The 26,796-nt window shown below is 33.4% G+C and overlaps 1 protein-coding gene across 1 annotated transcript in view; it reads right to left on the minus strand.

Annotated features, from left to right (window-relative positions):
* Positions 1-5,399: 5,399 nt before the first annotated feature.
* The window catches only part of LOC108739166, a 65,528-nt gene continuing 44,131 nt past the window's right edge, over positions 5,400-26,796 (minus strand). Inside the window, exons 8-12 of the mRNA XM_025978066.1 lie at positions 24,838-25,043; positions 20,916-21,051; positions 16,012-16,145; positions 13,986-14,235; positions 5,400-6,079 (exon numbers count right to left, since the gene is read on the minus strand). Coding sequence (XP_025833851.1) covers positions 5,985-6,079; positions 13,986-14,235; positions 16,012-16,145; positions 20,916-21,051; positions 24,838-25,043 — 821 coding nt within the window. The 3' untranslated portion in view covers positions 5,400-5,984. The remainder of the gene's footprint in view (positions 6,080-13,985; positions 14,236-16,011; positions 16,146-20,915; positions 21,052-24,837; positions 25,044-26,796) is intronic.

Raw genomic sequence — 26,796 nt, forward strand, 5'->3', positions numbered from 1 at the left:
TAAAAAGCAAACAATATGATGTCTTCAGTCTTCTTCGGTTACCTGAAAGCGAATAGTGCAATTACAAGGACTAACGACAAATACTAATAGCGTTGGTAGAGAAGATCGGACAGATTTCGCCAAGGCAAGCTGGGCAGTCGCCTATTGCTCCTATTCCAGATAACCCACTGTACCCTGTCTGAAAGGAAGTAACGCTAGAGTAGACTCGCGAAAAGTGTATAAGACACTTTTAAGACCAACTAAATAGCTAAGTCCAAGGGAAGTCGTTCGGGGAGGCCCTCCCTAATTCCACAAGGGTGAGAAGAAACACACACGATAACGAAACGTTGAATCATGTAGAACTCGTAGGGTAAATGCAAAGCAAATTAGGAAGAATATGCAGTAAGCTAAGCGAAGAGGTAAGCAAGGTTAGACTATACTACAACTACTAAACGTGTTATTTCTACTACTACACTACTACTACATACAAAAAAAAAAAAAAACAACAACCAAAAATCAACAATTACTTCAAATTAAATGAACAAAAATAAGCATGCAAAATAAAAACTAATTCAAATTAACTACAAAAAAAAATGCAAAATAAAAAATTAATTTGAATAAAATCAACTTAATGAATTCTACTAGATAGAGCATGCAAGATAAAGAACTATTTCAACTATGGGGTCATCTTTGTCTTCTCCAACGTCGATCTGAAACAGATACGGTGGTAATAGATTAATAAAGAGCAATTAAAATTAATTGTATCAAGTTTCTCACCTTAATTAACTGCAGACTGCAACTGTTTGCAGGTGTGAAGAGCACACCAAATCCAGGAGGAACACCATAGCAGAAATTTTGTTGTACCATTTGAAATCAAATAGATCCTGAGTTGCTCCCACTAATCGGTCAAAAATCAACTGCATGGTATTACGAAGTGAAGATGAAAATATCAAATCAGGAACAGAGTCCTGAAAAGACCACACCCATGTAGACGGTTGTTCGAGTAGCGCCAAACTGAACTCATTTGTTAGACAATCTGCAGAAAGGGCAAAAAAAATTATTAATTACACTATTAATTAAGGAAGGAACTAAACACTCCTAAAAATAAACAACAAAAAGCAAGTAAAATAGCTGAATTATAATAAAATGGCGACAACTGTCATTTCACACCATGATCATAGACCCTGCATGACATAAATTGACATAAATAAAGACAAACAATCATAGATGCACGGTGTCAATTTATGATGTGCACAATAGATAATTGGTAAGACAGATAACCCATAAGATCAATATTGAGCAACTAACATAAATGGCATGCATTCTCACCTTAATTAACTGCAGAAAGTAGCTTTCTAAGGTCCACACGTAGAATGAACAAGCCAAATCCAGGAGGAATATCACTTTCCAAAGTAATTTTCAAATGTCTCCCCCTCTCAGGTTCAAAATTATGTTGCAAGGGTAAGACGTCAAAAGCATCGACTCTTTCAGTACCATCACAATTAGCTGTAATCTCTCTTCACTTAGACAATCTATAGAAACGGACAAGAAAACGTGGTTAATTACAACTTTTAAAGCGAATAAATCTGTAATATTTTAATGAGGCGATGTGGTGTTAAAGTTAAAAGCTAACTTTTGCACTGATGGAAACGCCAGTTCCACATTTTGCTTCTGCCACTTCTAAAATGTTTAAAAGTTGTCTGATTAAATAAAGAAAGTTACAAATACGCTACAATTGAAGTTTCTCGGTCCTAGATTAATATTTTTAATTGACATAGTTTACTTACCAGTTCATTCGTCATAAATCCTTCCTTCAGCAATGCCACCCTGTATCCGTTCCCAATGGAAAAAAAGGCACTTTTGTGCTTTCTGGATCGAATGAACACTGACACAACCAAGGCACTGTAAATTAAAGCCATCCAGGGTTTTTCCTTATGTTCCTGTGAAATGAAATTTTATGAGTTTTCAGATATAATTAATTTAGCCTCTTTAGTAAATAACGTGCATGACACAATAGTAAAGTTAATATCAAAAAAAATATACTAATTATGGCATGTACGCTCACCGCAATTAATTAGAAGATCCTCCACGGCAGACAACTTGCTTTTTCAGTTGCATCAAAATGAACACTCTTTCATTCTTAATTAACATCAATCTGTAAAAATAAGGAAGAAAAACGAATAAACTAAATTATTAAACAATTAAAACATGAAATGCAATGAAAATACGCACCGAAAAGCAAATAAAATTGCAAATTTTAAAAATGGCGACGTAGCGTCGTTTTTAATAGAAAATGGCAAGATGAATGAAATGCACAAAATTCATTAATATTTAATAGGAGTATTCTTCTTCACTTCCACAGAATCGATGTTTTCTTTGAATTTTCATTCTCTATGAATTCTCATTACAGACCCAACAATTGTAGTGGCGCTTTAAACACTGCAAAAAAAATTAGATACACTGAAGGTCAGCAATACTTACAATTCTAACGAAATACAGGGTAGTTCGACATTCTAGTATAAAAAGAAATAATATATGTTCGACGTTCCATGCATAATATTGCAAGAAGTCTACTGTTACAAAAACTGGCAGCAAATTAATAACATGGAATTAATATTAATTGTACTATAAATTCTCACCTTGATTAACTGCAGGCTGTATCAGTCCAAAGTTCACACATGCAAAAAGAAAAACAAATCCAGAAAGAGAACTACCAATGCAGACCTTGCTTATCGTTATTGCTAGAGTCAAAATTAGTATCTACTTCTCATTTGTTCACCAATCTGCAGAAATGAACAAGAAAACATTTTAATTATCAATATTAAAGCGAGTAAAACAGTGACATTTTAAAATGGCGATGTAATGGTAAAGTTAGAGACAAAATGAAAGCAAAAATAATGGGCAAGTATGCTATAAATGTACCGTTTGTTAATAATCAAAATAAACGTTTTCCCTCAACCACTTATTCTCTTACTGAAGTTAACATTTATATAAAATTTCCATTGCCATTTGTAATACAATATTTAAAATAAATGCTCTATCTCCAGTATTATGCTCTTTCACAGTGCCGGAAAGGATCAAGTTGTATATTGATTCTGCTGCTGTTTTTTGACATTTGTGAATTTCTGTTTAAAACTTGATTACTGAAAAAAACATAAAATGTCGAAGAACTTGACTTTTCTGGGTTCTAGTCTACTACTTTTAATTAATATTGTTACTTACCCATTCACTGTCATAAATTCTTCCTTTAGAAGTAACACACTGTCACTGTTCCCAACGGAAGAAAAGGCAGTCTCCTTTAGGTACTGCTGTTTTCTTGAGTGAAGGAAGGTTGATGCAACCAATGCTCCATAACCCAAAGCATCCACAGTTTTTAAAATATTCCTGTAAAATTACATAATACTAATACATTCTTTTATTAGAAACAAAGGGAGAAACGTACAATTTAAACAAAAAGTAGCTACATACTTTCATTCTTTATATTATAGGATATAAGTATTATGAATATAAAAATTTCAATAAATAGTCTTTTTAAAATAGCAAACAGTACTTCAAAATGAAGTTGGTACTTATTTAGCAGACAGGTTAAAATTATACAAATAAAATAAATACTTTAAATATTTTCTTTGTCTTTTTGTTCTATTCCCAGTACATACTTCCAATATATTTATACAACTACTAAATTGTAGATTAACACAATTAAACAATTTAATACCACAGAAGCACGATAATGCCAACCTACGCTATGGAGAATAGATAATTGTTAAAACAAATAGCATAAGATTAATAGAGAACAACTAGATTAATGATGTCGTGCATTCTCACCTTAATTAACTGCAGAAAGTAACATTCTAAAGTCCACAGGTGGAATGAGCAAGCCAAATCCAAGAGGAATGTCATTACAGACAATTTGTTGTTTCAGTCGTTTTCAAATTAATTTCCACTTATTTAATTCAATAATGCTGTAAGGTGAACAGATCAAAAGCAATTGCTTCTCATTTGTTGGACAATCTACAGACACAGGCGAAAAAAAGGAATTAATAACTACTTTTAAAGCAAATAACTTGGTAACGTACACACTGATGAAATGACCAGTTCCACATTAATTCTGCTGTTCAGTTTCTCCACTTGAAAGTAAGTTATAACTGTCTCCGTTCCTAAAGGGAAGTAAGCACCTTCATGCTTTCTTTGGGACCATAGATGCAATTACTTTCTGGAGTGAATAAAGACTGATACAACCAATGCTGCTCTGTAATTCCTGTAAAATTAAATCCTGTGAATGATATTCAGGCATAATTAACTTAGCCTCCTAATAAATAAAGTACATAATATAATGTTAAGATTAATATAAATATCACCTTAATTAACTACACGACGCTCCAAACTGCAAAAAAACACCGTGGCGAATGACTTGCTCTGTCAGTTGCATCACAATGTACATCAATCAGTCTTACTTACTGTCAATCTGCACAATAAATAAATAAACTATAGTATTGAACGAATAATTAAAACATGAAAAACAATGAAAATACACACGGAAAAGCAAGTAAAACTGCAAAATTTTGAAAATGGCGACATGGCGTCCTTCTTACTACAAGATGGCAATATAGACAAAATGTATAAAATTCATAGATTCATAATTGTCAATTTATGCCGAGGACATATAGATAAACTGTGAAGAAAAAACTATAGAGCATACATGAAAAACAAACCGCCAAGGCAACAATAATTTTTTTTAAAGTTTAAATTAAACATCAACATTTCTGTAATTTAAAATTTAAAATAAATAAAATATGCTTTTAATGTCTGTTCTTAATATAAATATTCTTTCTCACTTCCATAGAATTTTTAGTCAATGTTCTCATTGTACTCAATGGCAGAATCAAGAAATGTAGTGGCGCTATAAACGCCAATCGAGTATTTTCAAAAATAATTATGATATACTGACGTTTCGTAATTCATACAATTCTAATAAGATAGGGGGTAGTTTGATATTCTATATTCTATATTCTATTATAAAATATATATTCTCACCTTGATTAGATGCAGAGTGTAACTACGATTCGAAGTGTACGCACGCGAATAGCAAACCAAATTGAGAAGGAAAGATTCAAGTACGGACTTCAAAAAGTAAAAATAATTTGTGTACGTTGCACGTTGCACTTAAGACGGGCAAAACTTAAAAAAAAAGATGTTGTATCGGCCAGGAAACGAACGTGTGCCGCCAAAACGATTGGAACACTCCTAGCGAATTGTTCCAGTTGCAACAATTTTATGTTTAAGATTTCTTTAAAATTAATTCATATAAACAGGACATTTTTTTTGATTTGAAAGCAAATTGTTCGAACTTTGACCACACGTGAAACTAGGATAAAAGAACTGAAAAAAGGAAATTAGGTATATAAAAGTAACAACGATAATAGAGCGTATGCACCTATGAATTTGACCTTTTAAAACATTAATTAAGGACATTATAAAAAATAAATCAAAATAGAAAACGTTCGTTGGAAGCATTAACGAACAACCACCTTGCTTGTATATTACGGTTATGGAATACATTGAAAAATAATATTTTAAAAACGAGTATGACTTAGAATTTGTAACAACTCTGTGAATAGTTTATTTTTTAATAAGTAATAAGCGAATGTAGAATCACAATAGGGTTTGGACATATTAGTTTATTAACAAACATTGTAAAACATCATTGAATTATATACATTAAAAACATCGATAAAGAAACATCGAAAACGATAATCACAATAAAACAAATATTTTGTGTTGTACAAGTCATTATGATAGAAAAATACAGAGATTGATTGAAGCCAAAGGATGAGCGTCGGAGCGGATATTGACGTATGACGTTTAGAATATCGGCATCATCTTTGACGAACACTTCATTAGTTTTGAACGTTCCACACAAGTCCATTAGTATTCTTGACTTTAACAAGAAATCCAATCTGTTTGGCGCACATATTGCATTGCATTCATGTCCGCAAATATTCAACTCAAGTGTTGCAAAAAAGCCTTAAACTCATTAATACCGTAGTTAGAAATAGTACGCTGCCAAATCTGGGCGACGAAAACGCTCCACTTGGCTTATCTGAACGAAAAACAAGAACTTTGTTAAAATTCTCGATTTGCAGGATTGTACGTTGATTTTAAAGCGGAATTCCAAATTGGTCACTAAAAGATTACTATTTTTTTGTTGAAATAGGGCAGACCAGGGACAGTTTGAAAAAATCGTTTGATATCTTGGCCTTTTCTAAAGGGGAAAGGAGTATTTCATGCGGAGTATATGTTTGTAAATTCAATGGCGCACTCACAATTTTGGGGCTGTATTGACCAGATTTCAGTTCCGATTCACTAACCGCTCTTATTTAATTAATTATTTAATTATTCCCGTTTCATCAACTATTATAGGCCAATACAATCCTTTTCGTAACAAAAATATTAGTAGGCGGGATCACATTAAGAATTGGTTGTTAATTTGTTATAAACAATTACAATTATAAAATGTAAATTAAAGTAGAAGTCTCTTTGACATCCAGAGAAAAATTGTAGGGATTGAAAAACCTTTAATTTGAGACCTTGTTTGACTCGATCGGATCAATATTAACCGGGAAAATTAAAAAACAAAACTGGAAAATTTGTCGTTTTTGTTTAGAAATTCATATTTCTGTTGTACTTGTAGCGCTGAGATGACGGGAAATGAGAGTAATTTATGTTTAATTTTTTATGTACGAAAACCAGGGGATGTTGGATAAATAGTTCCTTTACAATAGCAATTTACAGATAACTATCTCGATTTTTAATTTAAAATCCGTTGAAATAAGTGAAAAATGCAATCAAACATTAAGCATACGGCGAGCGCGTTAAAGTAGCGTAGTGAAAGGGGAACCCCGGATGGAGCACGATTTCTATAGTATATATTTTTCAAGAATTAGCGAATCGGGAATTTAAAAGGTCGCACAATAATAAAATGAAGTTAACCAATTCGCACCAAAGTATGTAGCGAAAGTTGGTGAAACGGGAATTGATAATTATATGAAAAGTTTAGAATAAGGGTAATGAAATTTTAATGTCTACTGAAAATAAATGGAGAGATTTCATCAAGGCTTTCTTTTTTTTATGACTATTACGTTAGTTAAAATTTTGTTTGATACGTTAAATTGTTAATAAATAAACAGTTTCTGTGCTATAAAGTTGTATCAATTTTCATAAAAGATCCTCAGCAATCTGCTTGCAGGTCATGAAACAGTCGTTTGTAGTTGCATGACGGTCAAAAAAATCATTACCCTTTTATGGCATCTTTTAAATAAATTACGGCCAGCTAAAACATGACTGTACAAATGTCTTTCGCTTTTCCATTTCGTGTGTGCGCTACTGACTGACCATGGGTAAATTTTTGTTAATATTTCGAAGGTAATAATTTCAATAATAAAATTAGATGTAAATATGGAACCAATTAAATTTTCTTAAAAATACACCATAAGTGAGATAAATAATAAAATTGAATTATAAACACTCAGACTATGCATTAACATGCAATATTAACATATACATATACAGCTCAAGCAACAGGCAGTAATATCGTCATCTAGTGATACTTTCTGTTGACCGTAATATTTCAAATTTTTTACAAGGTCTTACAAATTATAAAGGCGTCTAATTGGCAAACTGGAAATGGAATCTACGACGAAGCCTATAGCGTGCTGATGAGAACTAATACGTGCGAAATCACGATCCACATAAATTATCTACTAACCAAGAACTTAATGACAGATATTTAAATTTTTCTAACGGATAAAGCGATGACGTTGCTACTGAGAAAACTAATAATCAGTTTATTTTCTTTAGGATTTCAGAAAATGACTTTCTGGAGGTATCGTAGCTAGAAATAGTACTAATCAATACAAACTGATGTTGAAAGTTTATAGAGAAAAGCTGGTTGATTTTCTTACTTTGTGAAGGGCCTTGCTCCTTGGACTGGATAATAGTTGTATTTGGATATCCTAATCCTAACTAATATTATAAATATGCGAATGTGAGTTTGTTTAAAATAATTCGAAGTGGTCTGTATTTTGTCGAAACTGCTAGACGCGGATCGCGATTTCGAACTTTCTGGATCTCATCAGCGCGTCGCATGCAGCTCGACAGAACACAGACCAACTTATACCTGCTGTCTTAACAGTGCGTTTTAGAAAATACTACAAATGGCGCAGTAAATGCCATTTGTAGCACGATGCTACATTTTAGGATTACGTATGCTCCAAAAAGGTCCAGTTGTGTGGATATCTACTTGCTGAAAACGAATCCCGGCGTAGCCAACCTCAACGTGATAGGCACGTTAGCTTAATCGAATAAAATAATTCGTAATCCTAAAATGTAGCATCGTGCTACAGATGGCGTTTACTGCGCCATTTGTAGTATTTTCTAAAACGAACTGTGAGTTTGTTTGTTTGCTACCATTTCACGCCTTAACCAATTAATCGATCATCATAAAATTTTATACTCACGATGTTAGACGTACAGAAAAGGACATAGGGTATCTTTTATCCTGTTCCCGAAGGATAGAAAAATTAATTTTATGTGGTTGTCGATGATCATTGAGACGTACTTAGGATATCAACGCGAGCGAAGCCTAGTAATAGTTGACCACCGTAATCTTAATAAAAATTTTCTTTAGCGGAAAATCTAGTTAAAAACTTTGCACAGTCTGAAATCCTGACAGTAATTCTTGCAATTAAAGTTTAAATTAACAAAAGTTCATGGGCTTATGTTAATATATATTTTTTGCAATTAGCTATAGACAAAAATTAGGTGGGATTCACTACATAAAATCATCTATAAAACGAACATGTGTACAATATGATACGGAATTAGTCGACGTTCCTTTTTTTTTTGTTAACTGATACCTCTCGGTGCATATCGCTTATAACTCAATAAGTATGATTCTAATGAAAGTTCGAGACTTACTCCATTATATTTTAGATTTTTAGGAATTTTTTTATTTTAAGGGGTTGACTGACACTGACTCCGCTACTTTTTAATGTATACATTGAAGACCCGATCAACATTATTAAAGACAGTACAACTGTAGGGATAGACATACAGGGGCAAAAGATTAGTATGCTTAGATTTGCAGATGATATAGCAGTATTAGCATCTAGCAAGAAGGAGTTAGAGATAGCTTTCAATAAAAAACAGTTTTGTATGAAAATAAATAAAAGTAAAACAAAAATATTGCTTTGCAAGGGCAGAAAAAGTAGGAAAAGAGCCAATATAAAGATAGGAGACGAAAAATTATAAGAAGTGGCTGATTTTAGGTATCTAGGAAGTCAGATAAGTCAAGTCTATGTTCGCGAACGATTAATTTAGAAATTCGAAAAAGACTGTTAAAAGTGTATGGTTGGAGCGCGGCGCTGTACGGGTGCGAAACATGGACGGTGGGCGCTGCGGAAAAAAAAAGGTTAGAAGCGTTCGAAATATGGTGTTACAGGCAAATGATGATGATACCGTGGATATAGAAGGTTAGAAATGAAGAGATATTAGAAAGAATAGGAGAACAGAGGACTCTATGGAAGTCAATAAGAAATTGGCGAGATAGGTTAGGCATGAAGGTATAGTGAGAGACATATTAGAGGCAGAAACAGGAGTTAAAAGGAGTAGAGGAAGACCTAGATTAGATTACTGTTCACAAATAGTTAAGGATGTGGGATGTTCTAGTTTTGGGGAAATGCGAAAATTAGCTCAGGACAGGAAAGAGTGGAGGTGTGTGTCCAACCAGACTTATCACTGACGACCTTATAATGATGATGATGATGATGTTGAAGGGGTTGACTCCACAAAATTTTTTATTCGTCCATTGTATAAACTCGTACAAGTAGTTATCCGTCCCAGAACACAACCCTTCTTCGAAACAGTCATACTCACGCTACACAAATATTAAACTGGATTCATTTGTCTATATCAAATGGTGAATAGATTCTGTTTGCATTCGCACCGTAGCAGAAGTTAAAATTAATGGATCATTTGCGAAGTTTGTATTAAGGTGGTAACGTCAAGTTTCCATTGTTAATGTGTCTCCCTTTGTTCCGGAACCATTCCGATCACGTAAAACATCTATCTATCTTGATTTCGGGATTCCCCGAGTCAGGGTCAACACTAACCCAACACCAACGCTGACGAGATGGCGCAACCGGAAATGGAGAATCACTTTTACTCGTCCACGTTCATATTAAACGCAAGCGAATTAAAGGCTCAACTGGTCTTTACTCCATACATATATCGTTAGAATTATACGCCCTAGGTATAAAACAGACACGTAAAAGTAAAGGCATAATGGAAACGATTATACTGTGTTTGTTTTTTTTTTAACCGATATTATTTAGAACTAGGTCTTACTTGCGACTTCGCTTCTACGACGGGATATAGTCGATATTAATTGTTTATAATAAACATAATTATTTAAATCACTAAACATTTTTAAAAGTAGCCTGCGTGGATCACTGTTCAAAACTTCCCCTTCATGGTATGATTAAACAAAAACAGTACCCATCTGTCCAAATTTGAACGGGTTCAACTAGTAAATGGTAAAAAAATGAAATATTTTTAAGCTAACCGTAAATTATTTATTGTTAGTAAAGTATATTAAACTTTGTTATGTGAAATGTCAGGGTTCCGTGGAGTTAGTTGGTTGGTTGGTTGGGGGGGGGGGGTAAAGGGTTTTTTATTTGAAAGTTGGCCATGAGGATTTCACGGTACACTAACTGCACCCTTGTACTGACTGATTGTGAAACTTCTCGATTTCAATTATACATAAATACAGTGGAATTCGTTTATTATGTTTCCGCCTATATTGACCAACCGCTTAATATGATGTAATTGCAATGTTAAGTTTGGTTTTCATATTAAATTCTTTATGGGAAACTTTGGATATAATGACTCCGTTTAAAATGACATATCGTTTATTATGACTGATTCTCAAGAAATCATATTCGGCTATAGTGACTCATATGATTAATAATAACATTTTCGCTCATTTTTCTGACCCTTCCTACTCCTCTTGTAAAAAAGGACAAAATATGTTATGTATATTGATATTACAATTCATCGTTCTTTTTATTTTCCTGTTAATAAATATATACAATTTGTAGTTTTTCTCTCTATTAAACTAAATAACTACCCAAAATAGAAAGTTGTTAATTTTCTAAGACTATGCTTTGTGTGACGCCCGCTTAATATGACGTGTTTGTCATTTCCCTTCGATGTCATTATAAGCGGATTCTATTGTAGTACTCAATATACGTATGCATCTGTATCAGTTTGTAAAGAAAGCTATTTGTAAAGAACCTCATTAAAAAACTAAATTAAAAATGTAAATCTTTCTGTACACATTCTCGTTATAATTCCAACCAAATTAAATAAAAGGACTTACATAATAGTGAAAATAGGAAGGAAGGCAAATTTAGGCTTAGCCCCGAGTGGGAGAAATTCACGATATGCCACTGGATCAGACGTTACAACAGTAAAGTCGCGAGTACGAATTACTTTTTGTAATTGTAAAAGTACTTCTTTTTTTGACCGATTATTATCAAGTTTAAGAAACGTTATCATAAGGTATTCTTATGAGCGAATGACCGGCGTCCTACGGGATATACAGAGATACACTATAGTCTAGAATTCGATTAGACAATTAGACAGTGACATAAATAATCTACAACGATATACACTAGCAGCGAATTGAAAACCAAACAAAGCAATATGCTAGTACATGTAATCATGAAAGGTCGGCATCATTTTTTCGTACCGCATGCATTCTAAGTGATAAAAAATTCATCCAGCTTTGCGCCTTAGCTCGAGAAGTTTGCCCTTGAAGTTACGGATTAAGCAGATTTAGTTTACGAAAAGCTCTTTAAAATTTAAAACTTAGTGGGGTAAGAGGCTTAAATGTACATACGCAGAAAATTCAAGTTCGTGACCTTGTACTTCCATCATTGCTTTCGCTACTACGGTGTTAAAAAGAAGCTTTTTTTTTAGGAAAAAATTTCCTTTGTACCGATCTACATATACATATGTGTATGGACTAATCTTCGAAACGGCTGAACTTATTTCGATGGGACTTTACAGACATCAAGGGGATTATCGGAAGTGATGGAGGCAATTGTGAAGTCGCAAGAAGAAGTTCGTACTTATAGAATGTAAATATTTACAGTAATTTTTCTATGAAAGAATAAAAGAAATAACGTTTTCCGATTTTTAACAGGTAGAAAACATTACGCAAAAAATAACTACAAGGTATATATTTACGTTAGTTTAGGGATAACACGCTCAAACATGAATTGAAACGTAGTGTGAAGTATTTTTGATTATGTTTAATTTATTAGAATTGCTTTTACCTCATCATTTTGACTGTTAACAAAAAAATGTGTATTTTTTAAACAATGACAGTTATTGCCTCGGTTAAAACTTTATTCGATAAGTATCCCATCACATGCATAAACCGATGGTAGGAATATTTAAATACATGATTCTTCGTTCTCTTATTTATTTTCATATTTTTTTAAAGACCAATAAATAAAGCATTGTTCAAATGCAAGTATTATGTGGAAAATTAGCTGAATTTTTTTGTATAAAACAATTTTTCGGGAAGATCACAGAAAAATTGCCCCTTCGCGCTAAATAAAATCCTGGATCCGCGTCTGTTTCAGGATGGCATAAAATAAGTTGTAGCTTTTTATCTTTTGTATTAACATTGGAACAAATTGGAACAATAGATTAATATTTATCTACAACTCATTTTATGCCATTTCAAAAAAGTTATAAACTGACTGCTAAAACTAAAAGAAGGGAATGTCGATTATTAGTTTAAAAAATGAAAGGACTTTTCATTCCTGTTGGTCACAATCGTATAAATTAAGGGAAGAAATAGAAATTGTAGCGATCTAATCTAATTATATAATTTAACAATTATATCCGTTTGTATGAGTCGTTTTGACTATAAACAAAAAGGTATAAAGTTCCTTTTTAATGCCAGGAATATGAACGTACGTGCAGGTCTGTAACTATAGTTGGGACGTTTAAAATTGGCATAGTTCGCAATAAAACTGTTGCATTTACTTTCTTCTTTCAACTTACTCACTAGACCAGAGCTGTTGCTAATAGAACGTCTACTTTTACTCACAACAGACGTTGTAGGGAATATCGTAAAAATTGAAAAGAGATACCAGGCAGGAATTGCAGTGCACACCAATAAATAAAGAGGAGAATAGAGCGGTTGCCGACAGAACGCCTACTTTTACTCACGTTGTAGGGAGTATCGTAAACATTGAAAAGAGACGCCAGGCAGGAATTGCAGCGCACATCAATAAATAAAAAGGAGAATAGAGCGGTTGCTGACAGAACGCCTACTTTTACTCACGATAGACGTTGTAGGGAATATCGTAAACATTGAAAAGAGATGCCAGGCAGGAATTGCAGCGCACATCAATAAATAAAAAGGAGAATAGAGCGGTTGCTGACAGAACGCCTACTTTTACTCACGATAGACGTTGTAGGGAATATCGTAAACATTGAAAAGAGATACCAGGCAGGAATTGCAGCGTACACCAATAAATAAAAAGGAGAATAGAGCGGTTGCCGACAGAACACCTACTTTTACTCACGATAGACGTTGTATGGAATATCGTAAACATTGAAAAGAGATGCCAGGCAGGAATTGCAGCGCACACCAATAAACAAAAAGGAGAATAGAGCGATTATTGACAGAACGCCTACTTTTACTCACAACAGACGTTGTAGGGAACATCGTAAACATTGAAAAGAGATGCTAGGTAGGAATTGCAGCGGACACTATTTATGTATCCATAATAAATAAAATGCATATAACATTTATACGTAAAATATACACAGGGACGTATTCGTGCATCGAACACAGGCTCATGCAAATGCAAGGTATAAATAAAGCAAGGAAACAAAACATGCAGTTTTGTATGTTTTTTTCGTACCTGCATGTTTTGGAGAATCTGTTGCCATAACGAGTGCTAACAGAGGTGCATTTTCCTCGATATCTAGTTCAGCGGTTTGTCTGTAAAGTGTGTACATCGTAGCCAAACAGCGCAGTTTCATTTTACTATTCGCGAAAAGTTTCGAATTTGGTCGTATATGAATAATGGATTGAACTCTTTTTAGATTCGAGTAAATTTCGTGCTCGGTTACCTTGCTCTCAGTTTGAATGCTACTACTCGCAGGATTCACCTGCAAAAGAAACTAGAACACTTCAATCTACTTTTCGCTTAGGGTTTTTAAACAGTAACGCGAATTTTTTATTTTTCTTAAATCGCTGGTTCCGAATATAAAATTGTCCCAACTGCAATCATCAAAGTAACCGGTTTTAATGTACTTTTTAAACAACAATTCCTAATGAGATTTTACAAAAAGGCTGTTAGCAGCCACCATAATTGTTAACTTTACAATTAACTTGACGAAGCCCTCGAGCTGGTGGGCGAAACGGATGAAATAGTTCAGATCTTTCAATAACTAAAAATTATCTTGATTATTTTCAAACCTTCCAGGTAGAAAATATCATCAATTAAAGAAATTAATTAAATGTAAATGCTTCTACTCGACTCAATAAATACGAAAAAAAAATTATCTCAACAGTAGTTCCTTTAGAAAAAATATTTTACCTTACAATATCAGAAAATAAGTTACACGTAAATTAATGTGATATTAAAATACCTAGACCTGCTTTTACAAATTGACTCAATATCTTGTGTCTCTACAAAGTTGTGATTAAACATAAAAACTTTCTTATAAAATAACCAAATGGGGATGGATTGTTTTTATTAAAGAAAAAGGAAAGTTGATCCTTAAACAGAATTTATCTTTAGAATTAGTTAATATCATGTTTCATTTTTCTTTTACGTGGAAAAGAATGTGTGGATAATGACGGAAAATCATTAGAAATGAAATATTTAAAAATCACATTATTATTGTAATAGGTAACATAAGATTCACCAAGAGAAAAAAGGAAAAATTGTTTATCTCAAAGTGAACGTAATTTTTATTTGAAGATTTTTACGTATAGAATCTGCATCATAACAGTGGATAACCTTTCAAAAGTGTAAAGGGATGAACTCCATGCTCCAGGGATCTAGATACCAAAACTTTTATTTGGTAGTTTTAAATTTTGTTTTATATATTTTGCAGATAATGTAGTTTAAAAATTTTGAAAAAAAAACACAGTAGCTATTTATAAATTGCAACGCAGTGTGATAGCACAACTATTTAGGAATATTGTGCAAAAAAGGAGTCGGACTGGCGCACCGAGGGTTCCGTGCAAGTCGAGTCTTCAAGATTATTTCCGAGTACGGTTTAAGTTTTCCTCCAAAATCAGTCCCCAAAATGCGTCGCGTTGTTCAAGATTAGCAAACGAATGGTTAACATCTGTGTCTTTTTCTCTCTATTTCTCTCTATTTGTTTAAGCGCCAACTGATAAGAGATTAGTCATACCAGGAAGCCCCGGTTATAATCAAAATAAAAAAAGACTTATTTGTATTTTTAGCTACATAATTTTTTTTATTTTGACTATTTATGACATGTAACATCCTCTTTTTCTACCCGATTGCACGTATCTGGATATGCATGGCATTCTTTATATCTTCAAAGCATCCAAACGCCTCTTTGTATTGTAATAAACGAAGTGACTATCGATTGGACTACGTATCGTATCAAAATGGTGGCAGAAAACTACAAAATGGCGGTTGAGACAAAAAAAAAATTGCGTACCATATTGAGTTGTTGAATACTATTTCAGTGAATAGATCTTTCAAAATCAATACGATGTCGATGATTAAAATACTCGAAAACTATAGAAAAGTTATTCACCGCTTTCGGGACATACTGTACCTATATACCTTCATGAATATTTATATTGTGTTACCTGATATATAATAATAAGTAAATATTAGCAGCGATGGCAACGTGTAAATAATTTGCACCTTTTAATTAGAATAGCATGCTTAAGTTTACCTCGACGTCGTTTATGTACCAAGTAATATTCATGGGAGGGTGTGATGCAGGGCTTGTGCAGTTGGCTGTAATTCCTGCTCCAGGCTCAACTTTGTGTAGACGAGTTTCTAAAATGGGACCGTCGTTGGGGATATCTGAAACAAAATGAAAACCGAGTTAACGAATTTGTCCATATCTATTTATCCTGAAAGCCGAATCGTTACCCCTTGTGAACGGTACAATGGGATTAATTACGGAAACTTGATTTGTAACAAAAGCAATAGATTTGTTTTTGTGAAGAGGCAATAAAGTAAACTCTTCACTTTCGACAAACGGAAAATATTCGAAGAATCATGACACCTGAAGATGTAACACTTGCAAGAATAATTAAAAATGTAAGTATCTATTAGTCGTTTCTTTTTAAAATAACGAATATGATTTTTATTGACTGTTTCGTGTATGTAATGAACGAAATATAAAAAATAAAAGCCACCGTAGTATCTGAGGGTTATTAACAGGGGCGCAACAATGTTACAGTTTGACTGGGTGCTCCCATAAAAATGCCTAAAAAACAAAAAAATACAACGTGCAATTATACAATATGAACAGCTACTGAAGTGAAACTAAGGAACTGGCTTAATGGTATTATTTCTACACTATGCTTCGCACGGACGCAATGCTGATAGTAAATATATTATAGAATGTCTTTATATACAACAATCACAGCTTTTTTGTCTTTAGACAATACAAACCGGCCGGTACCGCCGCATATTGATCTATATTAAATGAACAATGTATTTAAAAGTACTTAATTGGATAAGGATTAATGCTGTATTCCTTAAAATCGCTTGGTAAATAAGTCATTATTTCTCGTAAAAAGTAAAGGAAAAATATAGTTATTGTGGGTTATCCCTAAGAGATAGACATATACCACCGCGGACTTTTTTGTAGACCTTTTTAAGGTGTACAATACTGTAGTATATTATTTTGATCTATCTCGTAAGGTTCAGCCAGCGTTTACAATGTAAGCGCAAAAAGTGTGTTTATTTACGACATCACATTAGAAACCTCAAAAATTATCAGTGTTTCCCTACTATATTATGCATGTATTATACATATAAACCTTCCTCTTGAATTACTCTATTTATTAAAAAAACTGCATTAAAATCCGTTACGTAGTTTTAAAAATCTAAGCATACATAGAGACAGACAGCGGGGGAAATGCGTTGCATGATTTTGTTACATAGCAACTCGCATGAAACGAACTTACCCCACCGTGCGTAAAGAAGTTTCACTTCAAAAAAAGGTCACCAACGTATTGAATTTATTATATTAAGTTGGGTTATTATCTGAATCGACTGGAATGGACTGGGTGCCCAACCCAATCGAGTGGGTGCCCAGGCACCCGTGCAGCCCCCCTTGTTGCGCCACTGGTTATCAAGGTGAGTAATTCCCAAGTTGAAGCCTATCCAAAGCCATAAGCGTTCAACTAGGGGACTACCCAAAGAAATGGGCATTTCGCGGCATAGGTCCTTAACTCAGCATGTGGGCTATCAACTCACTGCCCGTTGAGTCCGATTCCAACTGGTGGAGCTAAAGCAGCTGGGCACTTCCCGTCGTTGATTATATGGGGTATTTATTATGAAAAATTGCATTTCGTATTTACAAACAAAACATTCGAATTAATCCTTTTCTAGTGTAATTAACATTTTATTTTGTTGTTACTTAAGATACAATAGATCTCACCATAAAATGTTAAATTATACGAGGGTGGATTGATAAGTTTCCGGCCTGACCAAGAAAAACAAGGTTTTTAAAAATTTTTTTTTTTTATTTCTCAACATAATCTCCTCCAAGGCTGATACATTTCTCATAGCGGTGTTCCAGTCTATTAATNATGAATATTAAGATTAATAATATAAATATCAAAAGAGTCGAAACATGTAAATATTTAGGAATATTCTTTGATTATAACTTAAAATGGAACAAACACATAGATTTTATATTAAAAAAAACTAAATACCTAACATACATTATATATAAATTATCTAAATTTATGAATTCAGAAACACTAAGCATGATATACTATGCATATTTTCACAGTATACTAAGCTATGGAAATATATCGTGGGGTGGAGCCTATAAAAATAATTTAGAGCCATTACAAAAACAACAAAACAGAATATTAAAAATTGTCTACAAAAATACTTTTGTACAAAACGTTCCTTTAAATCTAAAACAAATATTTGCATTTGAATCGTTAAAATACCATTATAATCAACTCAAAGAAAAATTCAATATATCCACAAGTAAAACTAGGAAAAAAATAATACCTCTACCAAATATCAGTAAAACCGTAAGTAACATGAATAACCACATCGTGGCCATAAGAATATACAATGATCTGAGTGCCGACCTTAAATTACTAAACACCAAAAGTGCCTCATTCAAATTGAAAATAAAGAATTGGATTAAAGCCAATATACTAGGATAAAAACAAAAAAAGAAAAGAAGACTGAAAAATCGACTGTACAAAAATCACACAATTAACTATTAACCTATAAAGGTCTATTAATGCCAAATAAAAATAAAATTGTTATCACTGATTAATTAATCTTAGATATAAGAACCTATATATGTGCAATAGGTATTATTACTTAAGATACAAAAGATCTCACCATAAAATGTTAAAATATATATGGTCAAAGATAGATAATTATAAAAACATTACATATATAACTAATATCATCTTAATTAAATGTAAAATAACATTTGAGACAAACTCATAGATTTAGTATTAAGCTTCATATATTACATTAACTGTTATTTTAGTTATAAGCTTTCTTCTACTCTCCTCTTTATCTTTTCTTTAACCAGACTGCGAACAGGTAACTTATTACCTCTGCAGAATTACTGCAACTTATATGTAATAATATATGTATGTATGTAATTACTTCTGGTTCAAATAAATAAATAAATAATCGCCCTGTTGTCCAATTCCCCTATAGGTATCTAGGTACAGACGCATATATTGTTCGGTGCTATTTTCGATAAATAAACGAAATCCACGATAACGTTTTTGAAGTACGTAAAGGCTTTGTAATAAATCGACATTCGTTCCGCGTATGTAAATGTATTTTTATATAGTATGCATGTTTACAAAGAGAGCCAAATTCAAAGCCGCATTTAAAAACCTATGTAAGGAGGCATTCGCTTTACAAATGAATAAACATCATGAATCGTTGAAGTGATGCTGCTCATTTTGCTGAAATTTTAATTCTACGGAATTGCGGACGCGAATGATAGAGAATACAGTGAATTTTGCAGAATCGGGTTTCTGAATAACGTATATATGTGTATATCTCTCTTACAGAGGCAGCGCAGCGATTCAAATCTAATGAGTTGAGATGCTTCAGAGGGGTTCGTGTTACGAACGTTTGTGCAGAGACATAAATAAAAATTGAAGTGAAATGTTCACTATATGTTGTTGTTGCGCGGTGTTCTACAACATTTACTACTTGGTAATAGACACAACAGAAAAATCACGATAAAGAAAAACATTTTTTTTTTATAAACCAAAAATTTGCCAGTTGTCGGCTATTGAAAAAAGCTAATGCCAATGCAGTAATGCGAGTGCGATTTTCCTCGATAAATATTCGTACTAAAATCAATTTAAACTTAGTAGTTATATTTTGGAAGGAAGTTCCTTCCGTTTCCCTGGAGATTCCTATTGCAAAGAAAAATTCACTTGGCGCTAAAAAGGATGATCTTTTATTTATTATTCACAAGTATTTAATAAAAATTTCAAAGCGCAAAAAACCTTTAAACCTTTAAACAATAATATGTAATTTGGTTCAAATATTAAATTATATTATAAATTAAATACATATTCCGTTTTTTCTAAGTTGCCTCTAAATTTCCTAGGTCTAAGGTAAGGCTAAAAACCTTCTTCAACTTGTTTTTGGGAGTGGGTGGGTGGCTGGGGGTGGTGGTGGTTGGAGTGAGAAAGATGAGACAGACGACATTAATTAATTTGTCTAAGTGATTCAAGAAAAATACAGAAAAATTTGCACCAGAACAGGCGGACCCGGAATCGAACCGAAGTTTTCCCGAATGCTAAGCAATAGTTTAAACCATTAGGGCAGGGAATAGTGCATTTTCATTACTGGAAGAGGTAGGTGGTTTTGAAAATAAATTGCTTCTTTTGGTAGAAGATAATGAAAATGGCCACATTATTATACTTCATTTACTTTCTCTAGCGATTTGCCCCTTCCAATGTCTTGGATGCGCGCTGGCAAAATCGTAGGTAGAGAAAAAAAAGCTAATTATACTCTCGACTCTTGTTCATTAAACATACTTTTTCATACAGTACCTGCCAAAAGTTTTGTTCAATCATGAATAGTAGTGCGAGTCGAAAACAAGCGTTAAAGCCTTTAATATGTCTTCAGATATAAATAAACATCTCGTTGATATTTTCAGTAGTAAATGGTACCACCAATAACGGTACATTTGAGCAATGCAATTGTAGTGGATAAAATGGTCAATTTTTCCGTGCAGCACTGTACCAATTATACGCTCCTCACCGGTTAGGAGTTTGTCCGAGAGTTGTCTCCTTCCTTTTCTGGCCTAGTGCTGCTCTTTTCTACTTTTCGCCGGTCCAACTGAAGGTCACATCGCTACAGAAAGTAAACGAAGTATACATTTGCAAACCTTAAGGAATCATCGGGATGGAAACACTGTTTCTATTGATACTGATAGTAACTTCAGAAGAATGACTTTCCTGAACGATTTGATCAGTTCAAAATAAATATGCCTATCTTGACATTCATTGCGAATCCTCACAAAGCAAACAGCAATCACGTAAGACGAAACTACACGCGAGAGCATAAATGTTTTAAATCTGTTAGTGTTTTCTACAAACTTACCAGCAACACATAAATGAGCAGATCTTATTTCAGTATGAAATAGAGGTGCATCGGCCGACACTTCGCATTTAAAGTTTCCTGCCGTTTCTTTGTCAACGTTTGTCAAAGTCACCTCCTTCGAATTCGACCGAGACACCTGTAACAAAAGCAATCTTCTTAAATGCAACGGTTTATGTAGACGCCTGACGAACTACGAATGAGAAGGCAGGATAATCTTTTCTAAAACTTCAAATTTCTACTATGAAAACTGCTGCTATTGTCACTTTATCCAATGGAATAGCTTACAATGATTTTAGACATTATGTGCTATAGTTTAAGATATTTAGGACAAACAACCTATTAATTTTCATTACATCATTAAAGATAGTACAACTGTAGGGATCGATACACAGGGACAAAAGATTAGTATGCTTGGATTTGTAGATGATATAGTAGTATTAACATCTAGCAAGGAAGAGTTAGAGATAGCTTTAAGAAAAAATGCTTGGGGTTGGTAAATAAATGTATTAGAAACATTGCAGTGATATTTTGGTAAAATTGCTTATGGGCCTCTATTTATTGCATTGAACTGAAAATAACATAATGATTATTTAATTAAAATGACCCCTGTATACTTTGTAGTAATACTAGTATATATCGATGCAGTTTATAGCAGCATTAGCATCTAGCAAGGAGGAGATAATTTTAAATAAAATGGAAGCGGCATTGACAAAACAGTATTGTATGAAAATAAATAAAAGTAAAACTAAAATACTGGTATGCAAGGGAAGAAAAAGTAGTGAAAGAGCGAATATAAAGATGGGGGACGAAAGATTAGAAGAAGTGCCTGATTGTAGGTATCCAGGAAGTCAGATAACTCAGGACGGAAGGAATAGTAGGGATATAAAGGAAATGATGGCGCAGGAACGAGTCACCTTCATTAAAAAGGTGTTAAACGGCGCTGTACGGGTGCGAAACATGGACGGTGTGCGCGGAGGAATAGAAAAGATTGGAAGCGTTTGAAATGAAGAGGTATGAGAAAGAATAGACCAGAGACCAGAGGACTCTATGGATGTCAATAAGAAATAGGCGAGATAGGTTGGAAGGACACCTTCTCGCATAAAGGTCTAGTCAGAGTCATATTAGAAACAGAAACAGGAGTTAAGAGGAGTAGAGGTAGACCTAGGTTAGATTACTGTTCTCAAATAGTTAAGGATGTGGGTTGTTCTAGTTTTAGGGAAACGCAAAGTTTAGCTCAGGATAGGAAAGAGTGGAGGTTGAGAACCTCGAAGAAAAGTGTAAAGTTACTCTTTAGTCTTTTATACATTATACGATATTTTAAAGTTACGGTACGCTAGTTATCTTTAGTAGAAGTGAATATGTCTTCCNTAAAATAATTCGAAGTGGTCTGTATTCTGTCGAAACTGCCAGACGCGGATCGCGATTTCGATCTTTTTGGATCTCATCAGCGCGTCGCAGGCAGCCCGACAGAGCATTCTATTTCTTTAGATATCAATAGAATGGGGATGCCGGGTATTAAAAGCAAAACTTAATAGTTGTCAAATAGTGTTCAACATTCGAGTTTCATTGGCGCTTTTTGTTTTTATTTAAACTATTGGAAAAAGTAGCGAATAATTTGGGTTCTTGTAAACTATGATAACAATTTTGTACGATAGCTACCAAAAGTTTTGAATATTTGAGGTAATGGCTCGAAAGGAAATTAACCTTTGATCGAAGGATAGTAAACGGTGGGGTTTACATGATTACGTGGTTTTCTCTCAAATTCCTTCCTCTTATGAATAAGGCCTTTAATGTTGTAACTAGAGCAAAAACCACACTTATTTAGAACAAACGTTTCTGTAGTCGATTTATAGTAACATTTTGTAATGTAGGCAATTACAATGCTCTACTTTGTAACTGCTAAAGTTAGTACTAGAAACGTTTTTTGAAGAACATGTTTTTTGCTGTCACTGTATAGTAAAAGAAAAAACATAGGGTACCGCTTATCCTGAAAAAAGAATTACTGTTCCCGAAGGATAGAAAAATTTGTTTTACCATCCTAAAAACAACAATAGGGCAAATTGCGTGAATTACGTCGGATCTAGCGCAGACCAGGAATGTGACAGTTCCCAATTGTTTTCGTCAAAAACTTCTCACACTTATTGGGCTTCGAACGAGTTATGTTTCGTATGTATGAGACGTCATGCTAGGGAGCTACGAATTTTCAAACGCGGCTATGTTCGCGAGCGCAATATTTTCAAATTTGACTTTTCGAAGCCCATAGCTGGAGAACGGTAGGACTTATCGGAAAAATTCTTTCACAGACGGATGCCCCGGCTTATTGCGAACATTGTAGAACATGTGCGGTCGAAATCTGTGCCGATCAGAAATTCAAAATGTTCAAAAGTTTTAATTTATTTTCTTTCGAAATTAAGTTTTTTCTGTTCGTGACGATGCGGGCCATCCATTTCTGCCAGAATTTTTGCACTATCTCTAATACTTCGCCACATATGTTCTCCTAAATATTTAATTCTCGATTTCAAAAATAACACTAGGCCAAAGCTTTCGACAGCTATAACTTTTAAACGATATCACGCAGGTGGGCGCCTTTATTATCCACGCAGAGCACAGTATCTCTAGAAAATTTTGATAACACCTCCATCGATATCGGACCATTCAATCGGAAGTTATGGGTGTTCCAGTGGACTCAAGAAAACGCCAAAAATAAAAATAGGACAAATTGCGTGAATTTCGTCGGCTCTAGCGCAGACCAGGAATGTGACAGTTCCGAATTGTTTTCGTTAAAAACTTCTCACACTTATTGGGCTTCGAACGAGCCATGTTTCGTATGTATGAGACGTCATGCTGGCTATGAATTTTCAAACGCGGCCATGTTCGTGTGGACTCAAGAAAAGGCCTACCTGCAGTATCATTTAATTATCATGCTATTGTCGTAATTCAAGGCGGCAGCAATTACCAGCCATAAGTGCAGTTAAACATGAACTAGTAACAACAATATTTTCGCTGTTTGTAACTAAATTCTAATAGAATGCATAATTTGAAACGGCCAATTCTTATAACATAATCATTGTAGGATTGTCAGTCTGAGGTCTGGGTGGACATGCACCTTCAATCTAACTGTTGATCCGCTTTTGCTCCTCCCCCTACTTATATTCAACGTCACGGCTATCAGCTATATTTCGACCCTTGTGCCCCAAATGACCTATACATTATGTTTTGTGCAGTCGTGAGATAAAAAATTATCCGGAGACCACTCGGAAGTTGCGTTACTGAACTACCGTTCTACTAGAATGTTTTAAATAAAACTAGTAGCGAATTTGAGTTGATGTGTTTAATGAGAATGTTTCTTGCATACTAACTAACAATATTAAATTTAATTAAAACTAGAGAACAACTAAGAAAGGGGGTGGAGTCTAATTGAAAGATATTCTGGTGGTAGATAAATGTAGGAATTTCCTGAATGTCGTCATAGACGAGAGGGTGTTGACTTCAAGTAGATACAGAAAACTTCTGAAAACAAGTATACAAGAGCTAACAATGGGCCAGGTATTGGTGACAGAAAAACCTCATTTATGCTACCAGGAATTATTGAATTCATAACGTACGTTTTGTCTGTATGACAATGAAATTATTCTAAAATATTATAAAACCAAATAATAAAGCAAAGGAATTTATGACTTAAAATGTTTGAAGAAATGTTTGAAGTTGAACTGACCAAAGAAATGTAAATAAAGTAAATAATAACACTAAATCTAACTAAACGGAAAAGTTTTCGATTTAAAATGATTGTAAAAAATATAGATAATTATTAGCACTTAACAAACCGCCGNGTTCAGTCCCTTAAGTGTCGTTATATAGAGTTTACACTGTAGTTCCACAAATTATTGAAATTGAATCTTTAAAAATAAACTGAACCACTTACATCGACTGAAATCGATGGAACAAGAAATACTCTGGACGGTGGTGATTCTTTCGGTACAAATCTGTAAAACTCATAGTCTTCCTTGTACCATTTGATGGTATATAAGGCAGCTTTTTCCAAATCGTAGTCACAAGCAAGGGTCACCGTATCCCCAGCTCTGACAACTTCTGGTATCCGAATGTGGACATTGGTAAGCGCCGTTACACCTGAAAAGAATAAACAATTTTAAAACTATGTACTTTCGAACCAGTTCTTCATTTCGAGAACGATGGATAACTAGGGTTTTGTAATTTTAAAACTCGAAACTAATTTAGAGTTACTTGTAGGATCGAACCTTTAATCTTTATGTAATATAAACAGCATTTATTATATCGTGATGGGCCTAGGACGTTCCTTAAATACTTATTGGAAAAGTAAAAATAACCAATAGCTTTCTGATCTTATGGTTTAGTAAGCTCATAGTTTCACAATTCATATTTTTGAAGACATTAATTTTATAGTTTCATTTAGTAGAAAATATAAAAGAAATACATCCCCTACTAACTTTAATAAGCGAAAAGCGGTGCCAGTCGGTACCAGAATCTTTAGTTTAGATCCCTATTTCAAACTATTAACTGCTAGTTCGCTAACTTGCACATACGCTGCTAACTTCATATTGTTGAATTTTCGTTAGTTGTGCGCGCGCAATTTCCGTTGCATGCCACAGTTGTACTATCGACGCCCCAAAAAGGTGTAATAATATTAATACTCAACAGTGCAGTTGTATTAGACAACTTTATACTCAGTTAATAATAGTAGGTTTCTATCACTTATTGATTTGTGATGAACAAATACTAAAAATTTACGTAGTTTACCGATTATTATTTTCATTAATATAAAATTCGATATTTTCATACTAGATTTGCTAAATGAAGGAAAAGTTGGTATTTTGCTCACATGTAGATTTTGCTATTGGTAGAATATACATATTTAATAAATTAGTTAATAAATAACAGCATTTTAGGGCCAACCTTCACTATTAAAAGTACATACTAATAAAATAGTGAAAATAGACAAATAATGTTATTTGTTATTTAATCTTAACATGAATTTTCATCAAGTAACGATGAAATCTATTAAACAAATAAATGTCTGATTTAATTTTATGATTTTTATGAAACTGAGATGTTCGAAATAAGTTTCTCCGCTTCTACTGAAAAATTCATGCACCTTTTCTAATTAATGAATAGAACTTTATGATTAATACTCTACGTAATTTATTTGAGTAAATGAGTTTCGCTTATAATTCAGGATCTCTTTAGGGCCAAGCAATTTAATTAAGGCTTAAAAAGGTGCTTGCAACAGCAGGTACTTACAAAAATAAAACAAAAAAAATGGTACCTATCAACAAAAGTGTAGTAATAAGTAAACCACGAGCATGGCACAATTAATTAGAATAGTTTAATATTGACGACAACTTCGAAATTCTGCATACAATAAGTAATAATGCGACAACATCTTTAGGTCAAATTGTTGGAAATTTTTTCTTTATGTAAATCCCAAATTAATTAACTACATTAAAAAGGGCAACACATAAAGCACCGACATTATTTTTTTGTTGTTTTTATTATTTAGAAAAATATCTAATATCTAATATCAGAATTTTGCTAAAGTTGGATCAAACTATTGGGATCCGTCAAATGGGCATACACCATCTGGTGACAAAATTTATAACTCAAATGAGAGAAAAATTTACATAGGAACTGTTAACGCAAATTGTACAATTGTTTATTAAAATAATAAAACACGTTGAAAAAGTAAAATTTTGTTTGATGATGGAGTCGACGAAGTTTTCTTCTAAAGTTAAATCAAATAAAAAGTTAATATGTTCAGTGAAAAGCTGCAATAGCACTTCAGACATAGATCTTCACTCTTCACCTACATTAACTACTTTCCAATAAAAACTAACCGTTTTATATA

This window comes from Agrilus planipennis, unplaced genomic scaffold (genome assembly GCF_000699045.2).
Source record: "Agrilus planipennis isolate EAB-ADULT unplaced genomic scaffold, Apla_2.0 scaffold220, whole genome shotgun sequence".
NCBI lineage: Eukaryota > Metazoa > Arthropoda > Insecta > Coleoptera > Buprestidae > Agrilus > Agrilus planipennis.